General features: G+C 40.3%; 1 protein-coding gene across 2 annotated transcripts in view; it reads left to right on the top strand.

The window, feature by feature from the left end:
• Window positions 1–16,655, top strand: part of grk4 (G protein-coupled receptor kinase 4) — a 43,316-nt gene that overhangs the window by 20,630 nt on the left and 6,031 nt on the right. For both annotated transcript variants that reach the window (XM_062387609.1, XM_062387608.1), the window contains exons 5-12: window positions 405–505; window positions 5,731–5,823; window positions 6,554–6,617; window positions 6,927–7,067; window positions 11,256–11,446; window positions 13,448–13,485; window positions 14,103–14,192; window positions 14,818–15,026. In XM_062387609.1, coding sequence (XP_062243593.1) covers window positions 405–505; window positions 5,731–5,823; window positions 6,554–6,617; window positions 6,927–7,067; window positions 11,256–11,446; window positions 13,448–13,485; window positions 14,103–14,192; window positions 14,818–15,026 — 927 coding nt within the window. The remainder of the gene's footprint in view (window positions 1–404; window positions 506–5,730; window positions 5,824–6,553; window positions 6,618–6,926; window positions 7,068–11,255; window positions 11,447–13,447; window positions 13,486–14,102; window positions 14,193–14,817; window positions 15,027–16,655) is intronic.

The following is a 16,655-nucleotide window of genomic DNA, read 5'->3' as shown; positions in this document are numbered from 1 at the left end:
TCATCGTTATCCAAAGGTGTGTGATGTCAGCCTTATTCCCCTATCTGCAAAGGGCTGTGTTTACACTGTGTTTTGTTTTTTTGTTATGGGTTAATGAACATAATTGGCAAAGATTCCTCTGTACTTCAGTTGATGATAGAGGAAACATCTTGTCCATTACTGCAAAGAGGAAATATGCTGTCCAAATTCGTATGGTCTAGTTTTTTTTTATGTTGCATACATATATCATAAATTGTTATGTGCTCACTATAACCACAGTGAGATCTCTTACATCTCTACCAGACAGACAATATAGTCTCATAAATAGAGTAGGGTAGAGTGGACATATACCATATTGATCAGTTTTATTATTACGCCAACATCTCACTTCTGTTTCTCTCTTTCTCCTTCCTTTTACCCCCAAGTCGGCCGCCCATCTGCCAGACGTACCCCAGGATGTAGTTGCTGGGTGTCGGGAGAGGCTGGAGCAGACTCCGTGTAAGGAGCTCTTCAATGAGTGCACAAAGTAAGTCTGCATCTCCCACACGCATGTGGCATTGCTCTGTGACCATACTCTCCTACAAAATTAACTGACCTGCATTTCTAGGTTTGTGATCAGGAGTCGAGTACTCCCAACGCTCATACCGTTAATGTGAGCGATGCTTGTTATTTGGAAGTGAATCGTGTTTCTGTTTTTCTTTCAAATTTAGCCTGTCAAAGTGCAGGGGCACCAACAAAATCTCATTCCTGCTAAATTCATGCGTGTTTGTACATTCTGTGGACTAATGCACCCTGTCACTAGTGATGATGAGGCAGCTGGCACTGGGTGTGCAGCATTTTACACACACACACACACACACACACACACACACACACACACACACACACACACACACACACACACACATATACAGGGCTATGCAAAAACATACGCATGGTGGATGTGAATGAAAAAGGGCAGTGGGCAGGGAGAGCATCCGGATGGCTGGCATGAAAACAACAGCCACCTCAGTGTTCCCTGCACACACACAAACGCACACACACGCTTGCAGGTGTTTCTGCTTCCTGTTCTCAGAGCCAGGAGAAGCAAACAGGCTGTGGATTATTATCCCCAAATGTACTTCTCATTGCACACACACAGACACACACACAAACACACACAAAATAAATATCATGATAAGTTGTCACGTTTAGCTTGGTTATATATTATATATCTATTATATATGTGTCAGTGCACAGTCAGTGCATTATATTTTCTACCACAGACCCGTCCCTGTGTTGACTCTCGTCTGACGTGCGGTTATTGATGAATTACAGTAAGAGCAGTTAATGATCCAGAATGCTTGAGCTGAACTGTGAGCTGATTGGTTGGCTGGAGCTGTTGTCGGAAGTTGTGGATTGTTTTATATATTCTCCGATTAATTAAAATGGAATTCAGAAGTTTAATGTAGAATTATGATGTGAGGAAACTGTGGTTGGTAAGATAAGTTCATGATGAAGAGACAAGGGAGCATCTTTCCTTTCTTATGTATGAGCATATTTATTTGTGAAAGACACCTGAGATAGCTTCAGGAATAATTTAATTTAAAAATATGTCTGTGTTCTGATTTGATTGAAGTATCATTTTGAGAGGAAGTTCAGGTTTCGATGTGTATTGTGGCTGATGCCTCACGCACAGTTTGAGAGAATCTTGTTCACAGCAAACTACTATACAACATTTTACCTTACGGAATTTTATTAGTTTCATTAGCTTTTTTGGGAAGTGAAAAAATAGTTGTATGTAATAAGACAAGAAATATAGATAACATCATAACAGAGGATGTACATCAAAGCCCTCATCAGATCATTAGGGTGAAAAAATAACATGTTTCCTTAGTCTTGGCAGAAGATGTATTTCTGCAAAGTCTCAACTTTTAGCCACACAGGCAGATGGATTTGGTCTGAAAATGCTGCGCCTCTGAGTCACTTGAGCTTCCCCTGGGAATACTGGAATCTTCTAGATGAAATTCAGGAGAAGTGGGAACCGATGGGAAAACACTCACTTATGTTCTCAGGCTGTACTCATGTTTTGGCAAAACACACGGGAAGAGCTGTTCCCGAGCTGTTGGATTTATAAAATCAATAACCCACATGATCCAGAAAACTTGCTTGGCCGTTTGTGGCGGCTGTGCAGGCAGAGTTGCTGTTGACAAAACCTTTTGAAGCTGTGATCAATTTGTTTCCAATGAATGTTTAATTTGGTCTGGACTGGGTGATTTTTCTTTGGGGGGCGGGGTTGTTCAGTTTATCTGTAGTTTATTCACCTTTACAATTAGGGAGATGACGCCAGAAAACTCAGCATGATGGGCCGCACAGAGGTAAAAGAAAGGAGGGCAAAAATAGGGAAATTGGGAAAAGGGAGGATTAATGGAAAGAGAGTGTTAAGGAGAGCAGGGGAAAACAGCAGGGTGAACAAACATAGAACAACACAGGCACATGTTTGTTACTGGAGCCTCGCCGCAGCTCAGATGTTTTTGAATGAGATTCATGTTCAACTTCTGTCATCACTCCTTCCAGTATCATCATTATTTGTATTCCAATGTGGTATTTTGATTTTCTTCAATTTCTTGTTCTTTTCCTAAATTCCAATACGTAATTCGGGACCCGGGATTACTCAGAGGGACAGCCTGTAGGAAAGCATGGTGCTACACATGGAAACGTGATTTCTGGCAGAGCCAAATATCCACTAGAGGAGATGTGTTAGCTCACTCATGGATTTTCTTCTACTGCAGTGGAACATATGGTTATGTCATAATAAGAGTAGAGCATGGCCGTTCAGTCCATGTGTTATCATGACATTTCAACAAAGGTCCAGCTGCTGATTTTCCACCCTTCTCTCTTCCTCTCCACACTCCCTTTGTGTAACAAAAGCCATATTATGGCCTTTTTTATTTCTACTCCCAGTGGTGTCTGTCTGAGACCCGACTCCAAGCCAGGCACTGCTAGGCTCCTGCCCTTCTGGCGCCCCTTTCTTTAAGTGTCCAGGACCAGATTTGCCTCAAAAGACTCTGCAATGTTCATTGACCTAAGAGAATGTGGATGAGATTCTGGGCCAAAAAAGAAAAATCAATAGCTTAATGATGAGAGTTGACAAAGAACTTAATTCATAGAAAAACGTATGCTGTGCTCAAGATTTTCATTAAAAATAATTTCTTTAAATGAGCGTTGATACAAGATATTAGTGTAGACTAAGTCTCAGAGCTGAGGAGCAGCAGAGAATAAAGTATTTAAAACCTTTAGACATATGAGAAAACTCAAGATCTCTTCAGGAGAGATGATGATAGATATACGATGACATACCGGTAATTCAGTTTTCTTTAACACTGCAGAGGGTGCTCCCCATGTTGAAACTCAACTCTTCAGCCCTTTTGCCAAGAACAGCCACCCCAGCGCTGCTGGTAACCACAGGCAGCTTTCCACATTCTCCTTAGTGATGAAGTAATATGGTCAAGGAAAATCTCCAGGCCAAATATGAGCATCTCTTCAGCGTCTGGGTGGTAGAGGAGGGAAACGAAGTTTGTAATTTTGGTTTTTCGTCATGTGTCGTAGGCTGGCAGAACCGTTTGTGATTGCACTGATCAGCAGTAGAGAAAGCTGCACAGCACAGGTTTTGTGTTTGTTTTGTAAACACCATGTTTTGGATCATAATAAAGTATTTTGCCTCATTACGTCTGTAGATATCCAATGTATTAGCTTAATCACTTGCTTGCTATTTGGAAATACTCTAATGTCAATTAAAGAACCTTCATACCACAGTGGTGTTGTCCACAATAGAAAAAACGTTATATAAATTTGCAAATTTCCTAATGTAATATTGTTTAGTAAAAACATGTCACTCCAATGGGCAGTTCATCACTCAAATGTGAAGATTTTCTTTGAAGATTGCACATAACCAATTGCATTTCCCCCACTAAGACACGTTAAGTAAAGTCTTAAACGTGCCCTGATCAGTTTTCTTGTTAATAAACACATTTTCTGTTCACATTCAGGCTACATCCACAATTTGTAAATGCCGGGCTCTGTTTAAAGGGCCCATATTGTGTAATGACTTGAAGGGGTCAGTTAGGACCCTCAAAGTGTGAAAACAGTCACTCCACAGACTTTTTCACTCAGTCCATTCTAAGAAATATGTTTCGTTTCCTACTTCCTCCCCCATTTGAAGTCATTCGGGATTGCAGTCGTCTCTCAGCTCAGTTACCCGGTACCAGTCACGCCGCCGAATCCACCACCCCCGCTCCTCACCACCATCCCTCCACACCAAACTCGACACCAAGCAGACTTGTTGCAGAGCTAGCAGCTAGTTTGCTACCACAGGCTAACCATAACAAACTGGTTACTCCTTACTGAAACTCCATTGTGAAACTTGGGACTGAAACTTGAGTGGGTACTCCTACAATGACCAACTGTCCTGCTAAAACTCGAACAAACATGACGATGGTGTAACTTACCGTTCAGAAACATCCTGTTGTAACCGCTTCATACATACTTACGGGACTTTCAAGTGTGTTTACCAGAGAGATCGATCAATGCGCCGAAATGAGACGTGTGATGGGCCTGGTCGCATGTCACTCAAAGTGCAGTAAGCAAATCAGAGGAGAGGCTCAGGAGGCAGAAGAAAGGGCATGGAAATACACATTGCAGCTGTTTTTATTACAATAAACCACCGATATATCATCTTAGGGGTACAAATACCTCAAATTAAATCCCAGAAAGGTGTAAAATATGGGTCTTTATATTTGGAAACTGGGGTTGTCATCAACACTGACAGCAAGGACAGTAGAGAATTAAGTCGCCATAGACACCACAACTGTCTTTCTGACCTGAATTGTTTTTTTCTGACAATCCATAGAGCTGAAGAGGTAGTTGTACGTTACCTATTGATTCAGCTCGTGCCTGTTTGGTATGACTGTGTTAAGGAAACAGGGTGTTGTAGTCAAACAACATCTGTGGTCAAGTCGACGTAGTTAAGATGGGCACTAATATGAGAGGCCAGAGGGGTCAAGTCAAGAGTCATGTTCTAACAACTCTCAGTGGACTGATGGTTGACTTCTGGCCAGGAGACGTTGAAGCTGTGACATTTCATGACCTTTCCACTCTTTAAAGAAGTTAAGTGGTGTTTCGTGTCATCGTGTGTCTGGGCAGGAATTTCACAAAATCAAGGTTTTTTGGTTGCTAACGTCAGTGTACATGACATAATCAGACAAAGCCAGACATACTCACACCCACTTTTACGTTTCCACTAAGGCGTTCCACAGAACCGCCTGCTCAGTATAAAACGGTTTCCCCAAAGTCCCCTGTTTCCTGTTGCAGTTGAGAGGAGTGTTTCTGTTCAAAGGCATTTTTCATTTTTCACCGTGACGTATCCACAACGAGTTTTTCTGTCTTTCCACTGAAAGCGGCTTTGATCCATAAAACAACCAGCAAGGCCTTAACACACGCACACACACAACGTACAGTTATTTATTCAAATATGCACACATGTGATTCAGGAAGCAGTCAGATGAAGATGACATTTTATAATCATTGCAAAGGTTAAAAGGCATTTTCTAGGAAATGCAAGTGAACTCTGAGTGGAAGATTGGGCATGAAATCTAACATGAACTTGTTTTATTTTCTTCCCCTCTTTGCTTGTTGACATGTAAATTGCAACGTCCTCATTAAAGTGTTCTTGAAATAATCACCACTCCCCTCTCTCTCTCTCCTTTCCTGCAGAATAGTTCGCGATTATCTGAGTGGAGTTCCATTTTCCTTATTCCATGAGTCCATGTACTTCTCTCGCTTCCTGCAGTGGAAGTGGTTGGAGAGGTGGGTAGTTGGTGCAAACATACAAAATAACCCTTATGATCTTGTTCAAATTAGTATGTGTATTCTATGTTTGTGTTTACTAAGGGCAACACTTAATCTCATTTAACCCAATCAGGTCTGGGGTACAGAGCAGAATTGCATTCTAAAACCCAAGCGTTGTTTAAAAACACCCACTTCAAAGCTGAGGGCTTTCTAAATAGCTGGCAGAATTGCCAATGTTTAATACAACTTGTATTTTCTCAGCCTCTGAAGCAGAAAGAGACAAAAGTAAACAACATTTGATGGCTTAAACATTGGACTTTTTTTGGAAATAATTTTTTCCAATGTTTCCTTAAACTTAGTAAACAAAAATAATCAAGCTAGCAAACTCGCAGAGTTTAATTAATTAGAATTAAATATATTTAAAAGTAATCTGTATAATTGCTAGACATATTGTATGCAAAATAAATTGCATATTGATAACATGCTTTCAAAAAACAATAGGCATTATATCTTTACAGTATGCCCAACTCACAAAGGTGGTGACGCCAATCAGTGTTTCTGTGTGACTTTTAAATAATTGATGATGGTTTGCATAATGGCTGGGTGGAAAAAACAGTCATCAGGGCAGATAAATAATATATTAGAGCATTACTCTGTCTGCAACAGCACAAGGTCTGAAAGAATGAAATCACTTATCAGATTTTTTTATGTCCCCCTATTTTGTCTCTCTATCTTTCTTCATCTACAGGCAACCAGTAACCAAAAATACCTTCAGACATTACAGAGTACTAGGAAAAGGTGGATTTGGCGAGGTGAGTGTCTCAATGATCAGGAATACATGTTGTAATGCTGTTGCTGTTACAGTTTACCCTGGCGTTGTCCTTGTCAGAGTTTTTCTGACGGAGACTGAACCAACATTATGTTCCTCCTCTAAGTTTGAAAATTAGATGTCGATGTTAATGATTTCAATTTCTAAAAGTAACCTTTAACACTTTAAAATGCAGCGCTGTTTATGTCTCCGCTGCAGTAATCGGTGGTGTGACTTATTAACTTCCATTAGTTACACTTTTAGAGGGTGTTCTGCATGTGTGATAATGATTCCCTGTTGCTTGTTTTTCCAGGTTTGTGCCTGCCAAGTACGTGCCACCGGTAAGATGTACGCCTGTAAAAAGCTGGAAAAGAAACGTGTGAAGAAAAGAAAAGGTGAAGCAATGGCACTAAACGAAAAACGCATTTTAGAAAAAGTTAACAGTAGTTTTGTAGTAAGTACTACCTTTTTCTTATTCAACCTTTTCATCCGAAATGTACCTGTTTTCTGTGTCTTTGTGTGAGTGTTTGTGTGTGCACCCTGTCGCTGTCTGTGAGAGTGTTGTTTGTTATAACTCCAGGATCCTGCAAATAAAAATGAATGGCGTGTTTGCAAAGGCCGTTGATCTGCTTCAAAGACAGTTGCTGCGACCTCTCAACTGTTTGTTTAATGACGTCCACGACGGTGACTTAAAGTTCCACGTGTTGCAATGTGGAGAGACGTGACAAAACCCCAAAAGGAAGGACATAATTATGTTGCAGGTGCAGCCAGGCTTTTTCCACAGTATCTGACTAGTTCTTCCGACCAGCATAGAACCCTGTTACGTTATATTTCCGTAGCAAACCTGCCATTTTGCAGACACGCCATGTTTAATTTTGTTTGGAGTTTTCTGTCAATCCTCAATCATATGTCGATTTGTTCTTGAATTGATTGAAACCTGTTTACGGCCTTACTTTTCCCCCGATGGTGTTAAAAAGCGAAACCTAAGCTGCTTTCAGACATGCACCAAACTCTGGATAATCTCCTAAAATGATCCAGAAGGACTGTATGTGAGAACGCAAATGTCTGAGTGTGCGGCTCCTGACTCTCTTGCCAGTCCCCTAGTAAAAACTCTGGAGAATGTCCGTATGATCCCATGTGAGAACACAACAGGAGATCCTCAGGAGAATGTACGATGAGTGAGTGGGCATGTTGATGATATTTCTAACACCTGGCAGATGCAAAAATGAATGCAAATATCTAAATGAAAAGCGACCCCATACACGTCGAAGACATCCAACTGAGATTTTGAGAGAGTTTTTGGTGATGTGGGCCGACACTGGTGTCCATGAGCTGTAAACAAAGATATGTGATCTCTGCTGCGGAATTCATTCATTATCTCCTGCCGTGCCTGCTGCATCACCCCCCACCTCAACGCTCGAGAATCTCCTGTTGGGTTAATCATGTGTGAAAGGCAAACTCCGGACAATTTGCAAATCCAAATGTGTGGAAACTCTCTTTGGTTCATGTCTGAAAACAGCTTTACTGGTTGACAATACACACACGCACACGCACACACACTTACTTTCTATTTGTCTGATTTGAACTTTTTACTACATCCTGATTTCACTAATGGCTGGATTCCTCAAAAATACTGGTATAGAGTCACCTTAAACTGAAAAAAGCCCATTGTAAAGATTCTTTAAAATATGAAGATCAGATACCCGTTACTAATTGACTCAGTTTATTTGAGGCCAGAAAAAAACAGGCCTGCAATCGGAAGAAAACTGCATGTCACAGAAGTAACCTGGGCATGGTATATAAGCAGCTGTTTCCATGAACAAATTACAAAAGAATTTCATAATAGAATTGCTACTACGCTCATTTGGGAAACACTGTTTAAACTGGTTTCCCTGGTCATCCAACCACATTAAATAATAGGGAAAAATGTCACTAGCATAGTTGACCACAGGATTCAGAGGAAGGTAAAAAAGTTCAAAGCTTTTCCAAGCAGAGCAGCTAAATGTAGAATGAGTAAGTACAGTGTGTACACATGATGTGCACCAACCCAAAGATAGAAAATCATTACCCTGCCACTGTACCCCAATGCCTCAAGCTCTTAATGGTGGCATTGCTCTTGGCTGATTTTCCAATGGAAGATTTCTATAAATTGAGCCATAATCATGAGTAAGCAGTGGTTTTTGGCCACTGCTGTAATGCCAAGCTTGAACGCTTTTTAGGGAGTCACCTAGCTTTTAATTTCTTCCATGCTGCACCAAAGCCCTCCACTGAAGGGCTGGAGTTTACAGCTAATAGTCCGTTAACCTGTAAAATGAAACTGTGGGAACAGATTATAGGAAAATTTCATGACCCTGAAGGTTTAATTTGTCAACTATAACATGTAAAGCATTGTTAATTGGTATTCTATCAAAAAATTATTTTATAAATGATAAGCAAGAGCTGCTATTTGTCAGTGTTTCATCTCCTGAGACAAAAACACAACAATCAATGAAGTTTTAGTGAATCAGAGTAGAAGTTTAACATTTTACAGTTTTTAATTTCCATGTCATGAATCATTGAAACTACTATTACCTCTTACTGTGTTTGAAGTTATACATGTTCCTCATGTATCAATATTCCTTCGTCCTCTTCTTGTCACTTGCTGTGTATAAAAAGTTAAATCCTCCTTTAAAGGAACATGTTGACACCCGGACTCAGACGCATTTGGAAAAGTAGTGCTGTGGTTCTCTTTCCATTTTGTCCAACTGTACGCACAAGAAACGTCTCAGGTGCTCAGGCAGGAAAAGAAAACTTAGCTTTGGCTCAACGTCCTGGTTCCCCCAGAAAAATGATTGTTCCAAAGACAAGAAATTGCAGCAAGTGCTCATTTAACATTTTTGGAACACGTTGAGGAGAAAGTAGAGGGATCATTTTTGTTCTGTGGGTGTGAGTGTGTGTACTTTAAATATTTGTACATACTGTAGAACATGGTGTAACTACAGAACTGTGCTATTGATCTCTAGTACAATAACCTAGACTGTAAAAGAGCCCCCCCCCCCAAAGTCTCTCTGTCTCTCTGTGTATTCTCTATGAGAAGCTAACGGTTGTGTTTGGGTTCTACTACGTGTTGGATTAGTCTGTTTCAAATGCCGCATGAGCTATGCTGCATGTCCTCGTTTTGAGTGAGTCATGGCAGAGACATGTATGGGCATGCACACACACACACACACACACAGAACCATTTGCCAATCCCAGGTGACACGATCTGCTAGTCTGAGGTTCTGTAACAAGCCCACTCGTGTGTGTGTGTGTGTGTGTGTGTGTGTGTGTGTGTGTGTGTGTGTGTGTGTGTGTGTGTGTGTGTGTGTGTGTGTGTGTGTGTGTGTGTGTGTGTGTGTGTGTGTGTGTGTGTGTGTGTGTGTGTGTGTGTGTGTGTGTGTGTGTGTGTGTGTGTGTGTGTGTGTGTGTGTGTGTGTGTGTGTGTGTGTGTGTGTTTTCTCTGTGCTGCAGGCAGAACTGATGACTCTTCATGTGCCTCTCTACCTACGAGAGCCGCTCTGTTGCCTAGCAACACTGACCAAACAGCAGTAGCAAGGAGAAGAGTCAAGTGCTCTCTCAAAACCCTCATTTCTCTCTCGTTATTCTTCTTTACCTATTTTTTTTATCAGTGCATACGATTAGTCAATACATACTGTTTGGTTTAAGATATAACCCATCCACATATTTTGCATGTGGGTGCGTGTATGTGTATTTTGCAGTTGCCAGTTTGGTCAAATATATTTAACAATTTAAACGCTTCTTAAATTGAACAATACAAGATTTTTCCATAAAAGATTATTACATAACTGATCACATAGTAACACAAGAAAATCTAATTTTATCAGTGAACAATTGAACATGAGAAATGTCCATAACTGTCGTGTTCATTACTTGAGAAAACTCTGGGGGGGGCCACACATGTTGTGATGTTATGATTCACCTCCTTTGAGAGTAAAGCCATTTCCAGTGAGCTAATGGATGCTCTCCTATCGCAGGAGAGCAAGTAGACGACATTTTGATTGTACAGTTAAACAGCTTTTTTCATTATTGCGAGGCTTTTTGGAATTATAGATTTTATTTTATTATTCGTTAATGTGTGTGTTTGCGTGTGTGTGTGGTCCAAATCTGACGACATACTCTTTAGCAGATGGGATTCCTCCCAGTGGCAGCAACATCCTGCTTGTACATAGCGGCACATGCACACTCACAATACCCTGCATGTCATTGAACCACAGGGGGGAGGAGGAAAAGTGGACGCTGGTGGGAATGAAGGGAGAAAAGAGAGATAGATGGTTGGATTAGAGGGACAGGACATGAGCGATGGAGTAATGAATGGAGAGGAAGCTTCTGGTTTTCCATATCTGTGATGTATCGCCCCCGTTTTTCTTTGTATACATTCTTGAGACTGTGATGTGGGATAATGGACCAATAATTTGGGCATTAACCAAACCAATTGAAAAATATTGTGCTCCTCTAGCCACTGTGTCTCTTACCACTGTTCTTCCCTCTTCCTCCTCCTTCTCCCCACTCTCTCTCTTCTTGTCCTCTTCTACACCGACTTCTTCCCTGACTCGACCCTCACCTCCCTTGTTATCGCTTCCCCCAAATTTGCCTCCCTGTCCAGGTTAGTCTAGCATATGCCTATGAGACCAAGGATGCGCTGTGCCTCGTGCTGACCATAATGAATGGCGGTGACTTAAAGTTTCACATCTACAACATGGGCAACTCTGGCTTTGACGAGCAGAGGGCCATCTTCTACGCTGCTGAGATCTGCTGTGGCCTTGAGGACCTTCACCGTGAGAGGATAGTCTACAGGTAAAGGTCACACATGGGTTAGAAACACTTTGGGCCAGGTGAAGATGCTTTGTCAAGTCAAAAACATATATCATTTTATTATTGTTCCATGATCATGTCTTTGTTTTGAACATTTTAAGGTCCTGTGGGCCATATGTACTCTCTCACGTCAATATGGAGGCTTTAGGAAAAATGCTTGGGGTATTTTAAGGTTCTTTTTCTCAGGGGACATTGTGAGGTTTACAGGCCCAGAAGCACTTCATGAAGTTGCCTAAAACTGTCTAAATGTCCTGGAATTTAAAGGAGCTCTGTTCAACTTTTTCACATGAAGTTCAGGTTACCTACTCACAGCGGTACTGTTAACATGTGAATGTTACCAAGCCCTATCTTTTTTCCATACTTAACTCCCTCTGTAGTTAAGTTGCATAGTATATTCTGGTGTACTATTTAACCATAAATAGTCTGCATTTAACATGTTTTTTGTTTCATACTAAGTTTTCAGACTTACTCAGAAGCTTGCATACTGTTCTAATGTAGGAAATGGCTTGTTGGTAGCGAATTTCCAAAGTAATTTTCCGACACTGGTTGAGGTTTGGCTAAGGCTATTATAAATACCAAGATCATGTCAATCAAGATTTAAAAGGCCCACTTAATCTTAAAATGAATAATCCAAAATTTTGAGAAAGTAAACATGGGCAGATTAAATTTATAATTACCTCAAGATGACAATGAAGTTTGATGATTTGTCATTTATTTCAATATCTTAGGCGGTGACTGCAGGTATGCATACACTTACAACACAACATGGCACCACAAATATTGCACTAAGCATGGAATGCGTTGACTTTAAATAGTGTAACCACGCCACTTTCTGCTCGCCGCTACCCTGCCTCACTGTGACTAAAGCAACATGTAGGGATTATAACATAGCAACATTAGTTGGCACGCAAACCTCCTTGTCCCGATTATTAAGACCTAGCTTGTGAAAAGTGAACACATGTATACTATTTTGTGGCTGAGAGAAAATATCTGAATTAAGACATTTAAATGGGATTAGAGATATCTCAGATTAGGTTTGGGGCTTGACATTTGTATTAAAATGGGTGTGGAGATTGAAATGTTTTAAGCACAGACAGTAAGGATGAAATGAAAAGATTTAATCCCAATGCGTCATGGAAGATGTGAGATCTGAGATATTGAAGTCATGAGATCACTACTGGATGAGCAGTAGGGAATCAGTGGGATATCCCTTATATCAAGAGACGTAATTTGGTGTAACAATGCAAGAGGTTTAAAAAACATTCAAGAAATGTCTGTCGGCACTCTGACCCAGCCATGGTGTTAATAGGAGAGATATTTTAAAGAAGAAGAATAAAATAACGTTTTGAATGATGACCTGTGACTGGATTAATGTTTTTCTGATTTCACTGAGGTGTGTCACACTCAATGGAACCTCAAAGTAATGTCAACATAAACCCTGATGTTCCTAGAACACACATGCTCCCTCATACACACGCCCCACATATTCACATAAACACACACGGTATTCTTTGATGTCCACGTGTGTTATAAGAAACCTCACTGTTAGTACTGTGGTTAAGGTTGGCATTCATGAAGTGACCCGGTTTTCATATATATTATAATAATACAATAAATGGCAAACGTCTGGTATCTTACTTTTGTCAAACATTACATTACCTGCGATGATTAATAAAACAAATGATAATTAAATGTTTATTAAATGACAAGAAAAACAAATTGATGAGTTTTGAGGGGGGTTTAATACAAAACAATGACCAACGAGCTTAAATCCTCAGTGGCTCAGTACCATACATTACACATTTTGTCACAGATAAAGCAAATTAAGATAAATGTTATCTAATCTATTTAATAATCTAATCTAATGAGAGACTGTAAAAGAACAGAAAGCACACAGGCACTAAAAGACAAGCTAATGACGAGTACAACTATTTATCCAGGGTTTTGTGTATCTCTCACTAATGTGCCCTTCTTTTCTGGCAGGGATTTGAAACCTGAAAATATCCTTCTTGATGATCGCGGTAAGTTCCAATTCTTTTTTCCCCTCTTGTTTAGTTAAGACCATAGTGAGCCAATATGTGGGCAAACTTCTTGGCTTGAGAATATTATTTGTTTTCCACTGTTTATTTGAAACTCAAAACACTTAGCTCACAATGTTCAAAACAAGTGAACAGTTTTGTAAGGAGCCCAATTTGTAATGTGCTTGCACCACAGCAAAATGTCTGCCCATCGTTCTCAGGCCGAATATTCCTCTCCTCAAGTTTCTCACATCACGCTCTCTCCTCTGACTCATACTCTTACTGTATTTTCTCTTCTCTGAGACATGGTCTTATCTTGAAATAGAGGAATCTCCTCTTTGTCGCTCCGAAACATTTACTCTTTTTATTCTCTGTCTTAACCACTTATATGTATGTATGTATGTATATATGTATATATACATTTTAGCATAATATGATTGTTGTCAGGGCACTTCTGCTTCGACCTTTGCTACTTATTAGTGGTTTCTCAGGACAGTGGAAGTCCCAGAAATCTAATTATATTTCTCTGTACATCACTTAAAGAAGTGTAAGTGATTATTGAAATATGCACACCACCACCACCACCACCACTGGGTAGTGAATCTGTGGTTCTTGTTTAGGACACATTCGGATTTCGGACCTGGGCCTTGCTGTTCAGATCCCTGAAGCAGAGACGATACGAGGGAGAGTGGGGACTGTTGGATACATGGGTAAGAATAAAATAAAAAACTTTATTAAAGTTGAAAGCGAGCATTAGCACACATGGTCACTTTATTAAATCAGGTTTTGCTCAAATATCTCTCTGATACCCTCTTCTACCCAATTTCATTATTTTTACCTCAATACAACCATCCTTTGCCAACCGTGCTTTCACATGCTCCTCGGAAGGTCCCATTTCCTGAGTTTGGAAGTCATTGTTCTGAAGTCTGTGTGATCATGTGCTTTGAAGTTGGAATTTGGGAAAAAACATAGACGCTCTGTGTTGTATTTATGTGTTTGGAGACACTGTGCACATTAATAGTAAAAATGTCTGCCCTGGCTTAAAGAGTGAGAGATTGACGTACAGTTTGCAAGTGACAAAAGTGTAGCATTCAACAACGTCAATTGAAGAGCGGTTGTTTAGAGTTAAGTGCAAAATTATGTTAATTGTTTTACAAGTGATGACGTCAGCAATTCTGCAACTCCAGTACTAAAATGTTGATGTAGCGTTTTTGAATTTTCCCAGTTGAGAACTTCTTTTTCCAATTATTCTGACACCACATGAGCACCACAACTCATCTGCATCTGTATCTCAGTCTTAGATCTTTAATTTCTTCCCCCTCATTTCTCCCTCAGCTCCTGAGGTGATCCAGAACGAGAGCTACAACTTCAGCCCGGACTGGTGGGGGCTGGGCTGCCTGATCTTTGAGATGATCCAGGGCCAGTCGCCCTTCCGCAAGCGCAAGGAGCGCGTCAAGCGGGAGGAGGTGGACAGGCGAGTGCGCGAGGACCCGGAGGAGTACTCTGATAAGTTCTCAGAGGAGGCGAAGGACATCTGTAGACAGGTGAGCATAAGAGGATGGAAGTGCTGGATGAATGGGAAAAGAGGACAATGGAAGGAAAGGACATTATAACTTTCAGAAAGGAATACTGAAAAGTCTTTTCTTTTGTGTCATATCTGAAGTTTTTATTAGTTAAGTTGTTTTCTAAATGTCTTCTTCATCACAAGCCTTGTTGTAAACTAGCATTTATGCTAATACACTGTAAACAATGCATCTGGTTCGTCCAATGACATTGTCATGTCCATGTCCAAATAAAATAAAATCAATCAATCAAGCCAATAGCCACCAGTCCCTATTCCCAAATAAATGTAATTTAACCCTTCTACACAATGTTTTCGGCCACTTGAGGGCAGTGGAACAAACTATTAACTTAACAGATATATAGAGCTAAAACTCCCATTCAATTTCGGAATAGAGATTTTCATTATTAGCCATAATTTTGTCCTTTTAAGGAAAACATGTTTGTGTTTTATTACATTGTGTTTTATTCACATGCTGTTTCCAAAGGGGTAAAAATCTGATCATATAATGGAGTGTAGTGTTAGTGAGGGCCAACTTGTAGGTTTGCAATGGTTTTTGGGATTCCTAATTCCTCCACACTGAAAAAGATTATTATAATTATGATCTTTTAAAAGTTGAAATGCTAAATTCAGAAACTGAAAAACTCAAACAGTAGGGCGGAAAGAGGTTTAAATACTCTGAAGAGCTGATGGATCACACTGCTGGGCTGCCATTATACAACACCACAAGAACATTTCACGCACACATAACATTTCAAAGTTAAGGTAAAATATTGATTAGTACAAATTAAAGGAAAGCAAAGGTTTATTACAACTCCATCGCTCTTTCACCTTCTCTGTCCTATACAATGTCAGAAACTTTGTGATCCAAGAGGGAGCCACTGAGTTTATTTGTGTGACGCGGTGGAACATTCTGACCCGAGGTTCAAGCAGATTCAAAGGTTCCCCTGGGTAGAAGAGCAGTGGTGGACTGAGCGGGGAGAAGAGAGGTTTCTGCAAGAATGGGAGTTAGATAATAAAGAAAGCCAGGGAGCGGTGGCTCTTACCGCAGCCAAGAATAAAGTGATCTAAGTCGTCAGGATTGGAAAGTTAGAGTGAGAGTCTGCTTTGAACCCTGGTGTAAATTAAGAAGGGATTGCACAAGGACAACAGCAAACAAAGTGGTAAATATACGAGATGTGCTGAAGAAAGTGAGAGGATATGTGTCAGTGAAAGCCCTCAGCTTTTAGATGCCGAAAGGGCCAGTGAGAGTATCCACTGATCCACTTTATAAGCCTGCTGTCCTGTAGGTGGTATGCTGGTAATAATATCGAGAAGCTCTTAGAGAGACAAACTCGAACTCCATCCATCATAGGGTTGCATTATATACTGGTTTGTATTGGTCTTCATTAGATTATTTAGGATCAGACACATTATGGACCATGGGTGTTTAGTATATGATGTACTGGAGAAATTGGTCATAAAACTCTCATGAGTTGTCCAACACCACCTCCATGGGTGTGTGATTTGTCGTCAGAGAAAAGGGCTTTAATAGTTTTATGGTATTCTACATGAGAAATTAGTATCACGTTTAGCTATAATATATCTACCAGAGACATTTGGGCACACGCGC

This window comes from Platichthys flesus, chromosome 5 (genome assembly GCF_949316205.1).
Source record: "Platichthys flesus chromosome 5, fPlaFle2.1, whole genome shotgun sequence".
Lineage (NCBI taxonomy): Eukaryota > Metazoa > Chordata > Actinopteri > Pleuronectiformes > Pleuronectidae > Platichthys > Platichthys flesus.
Note: the sequence above shows the minus strand (reverse complement) of the source record. Positions and strands in the feature narration are given on the sequence as shown.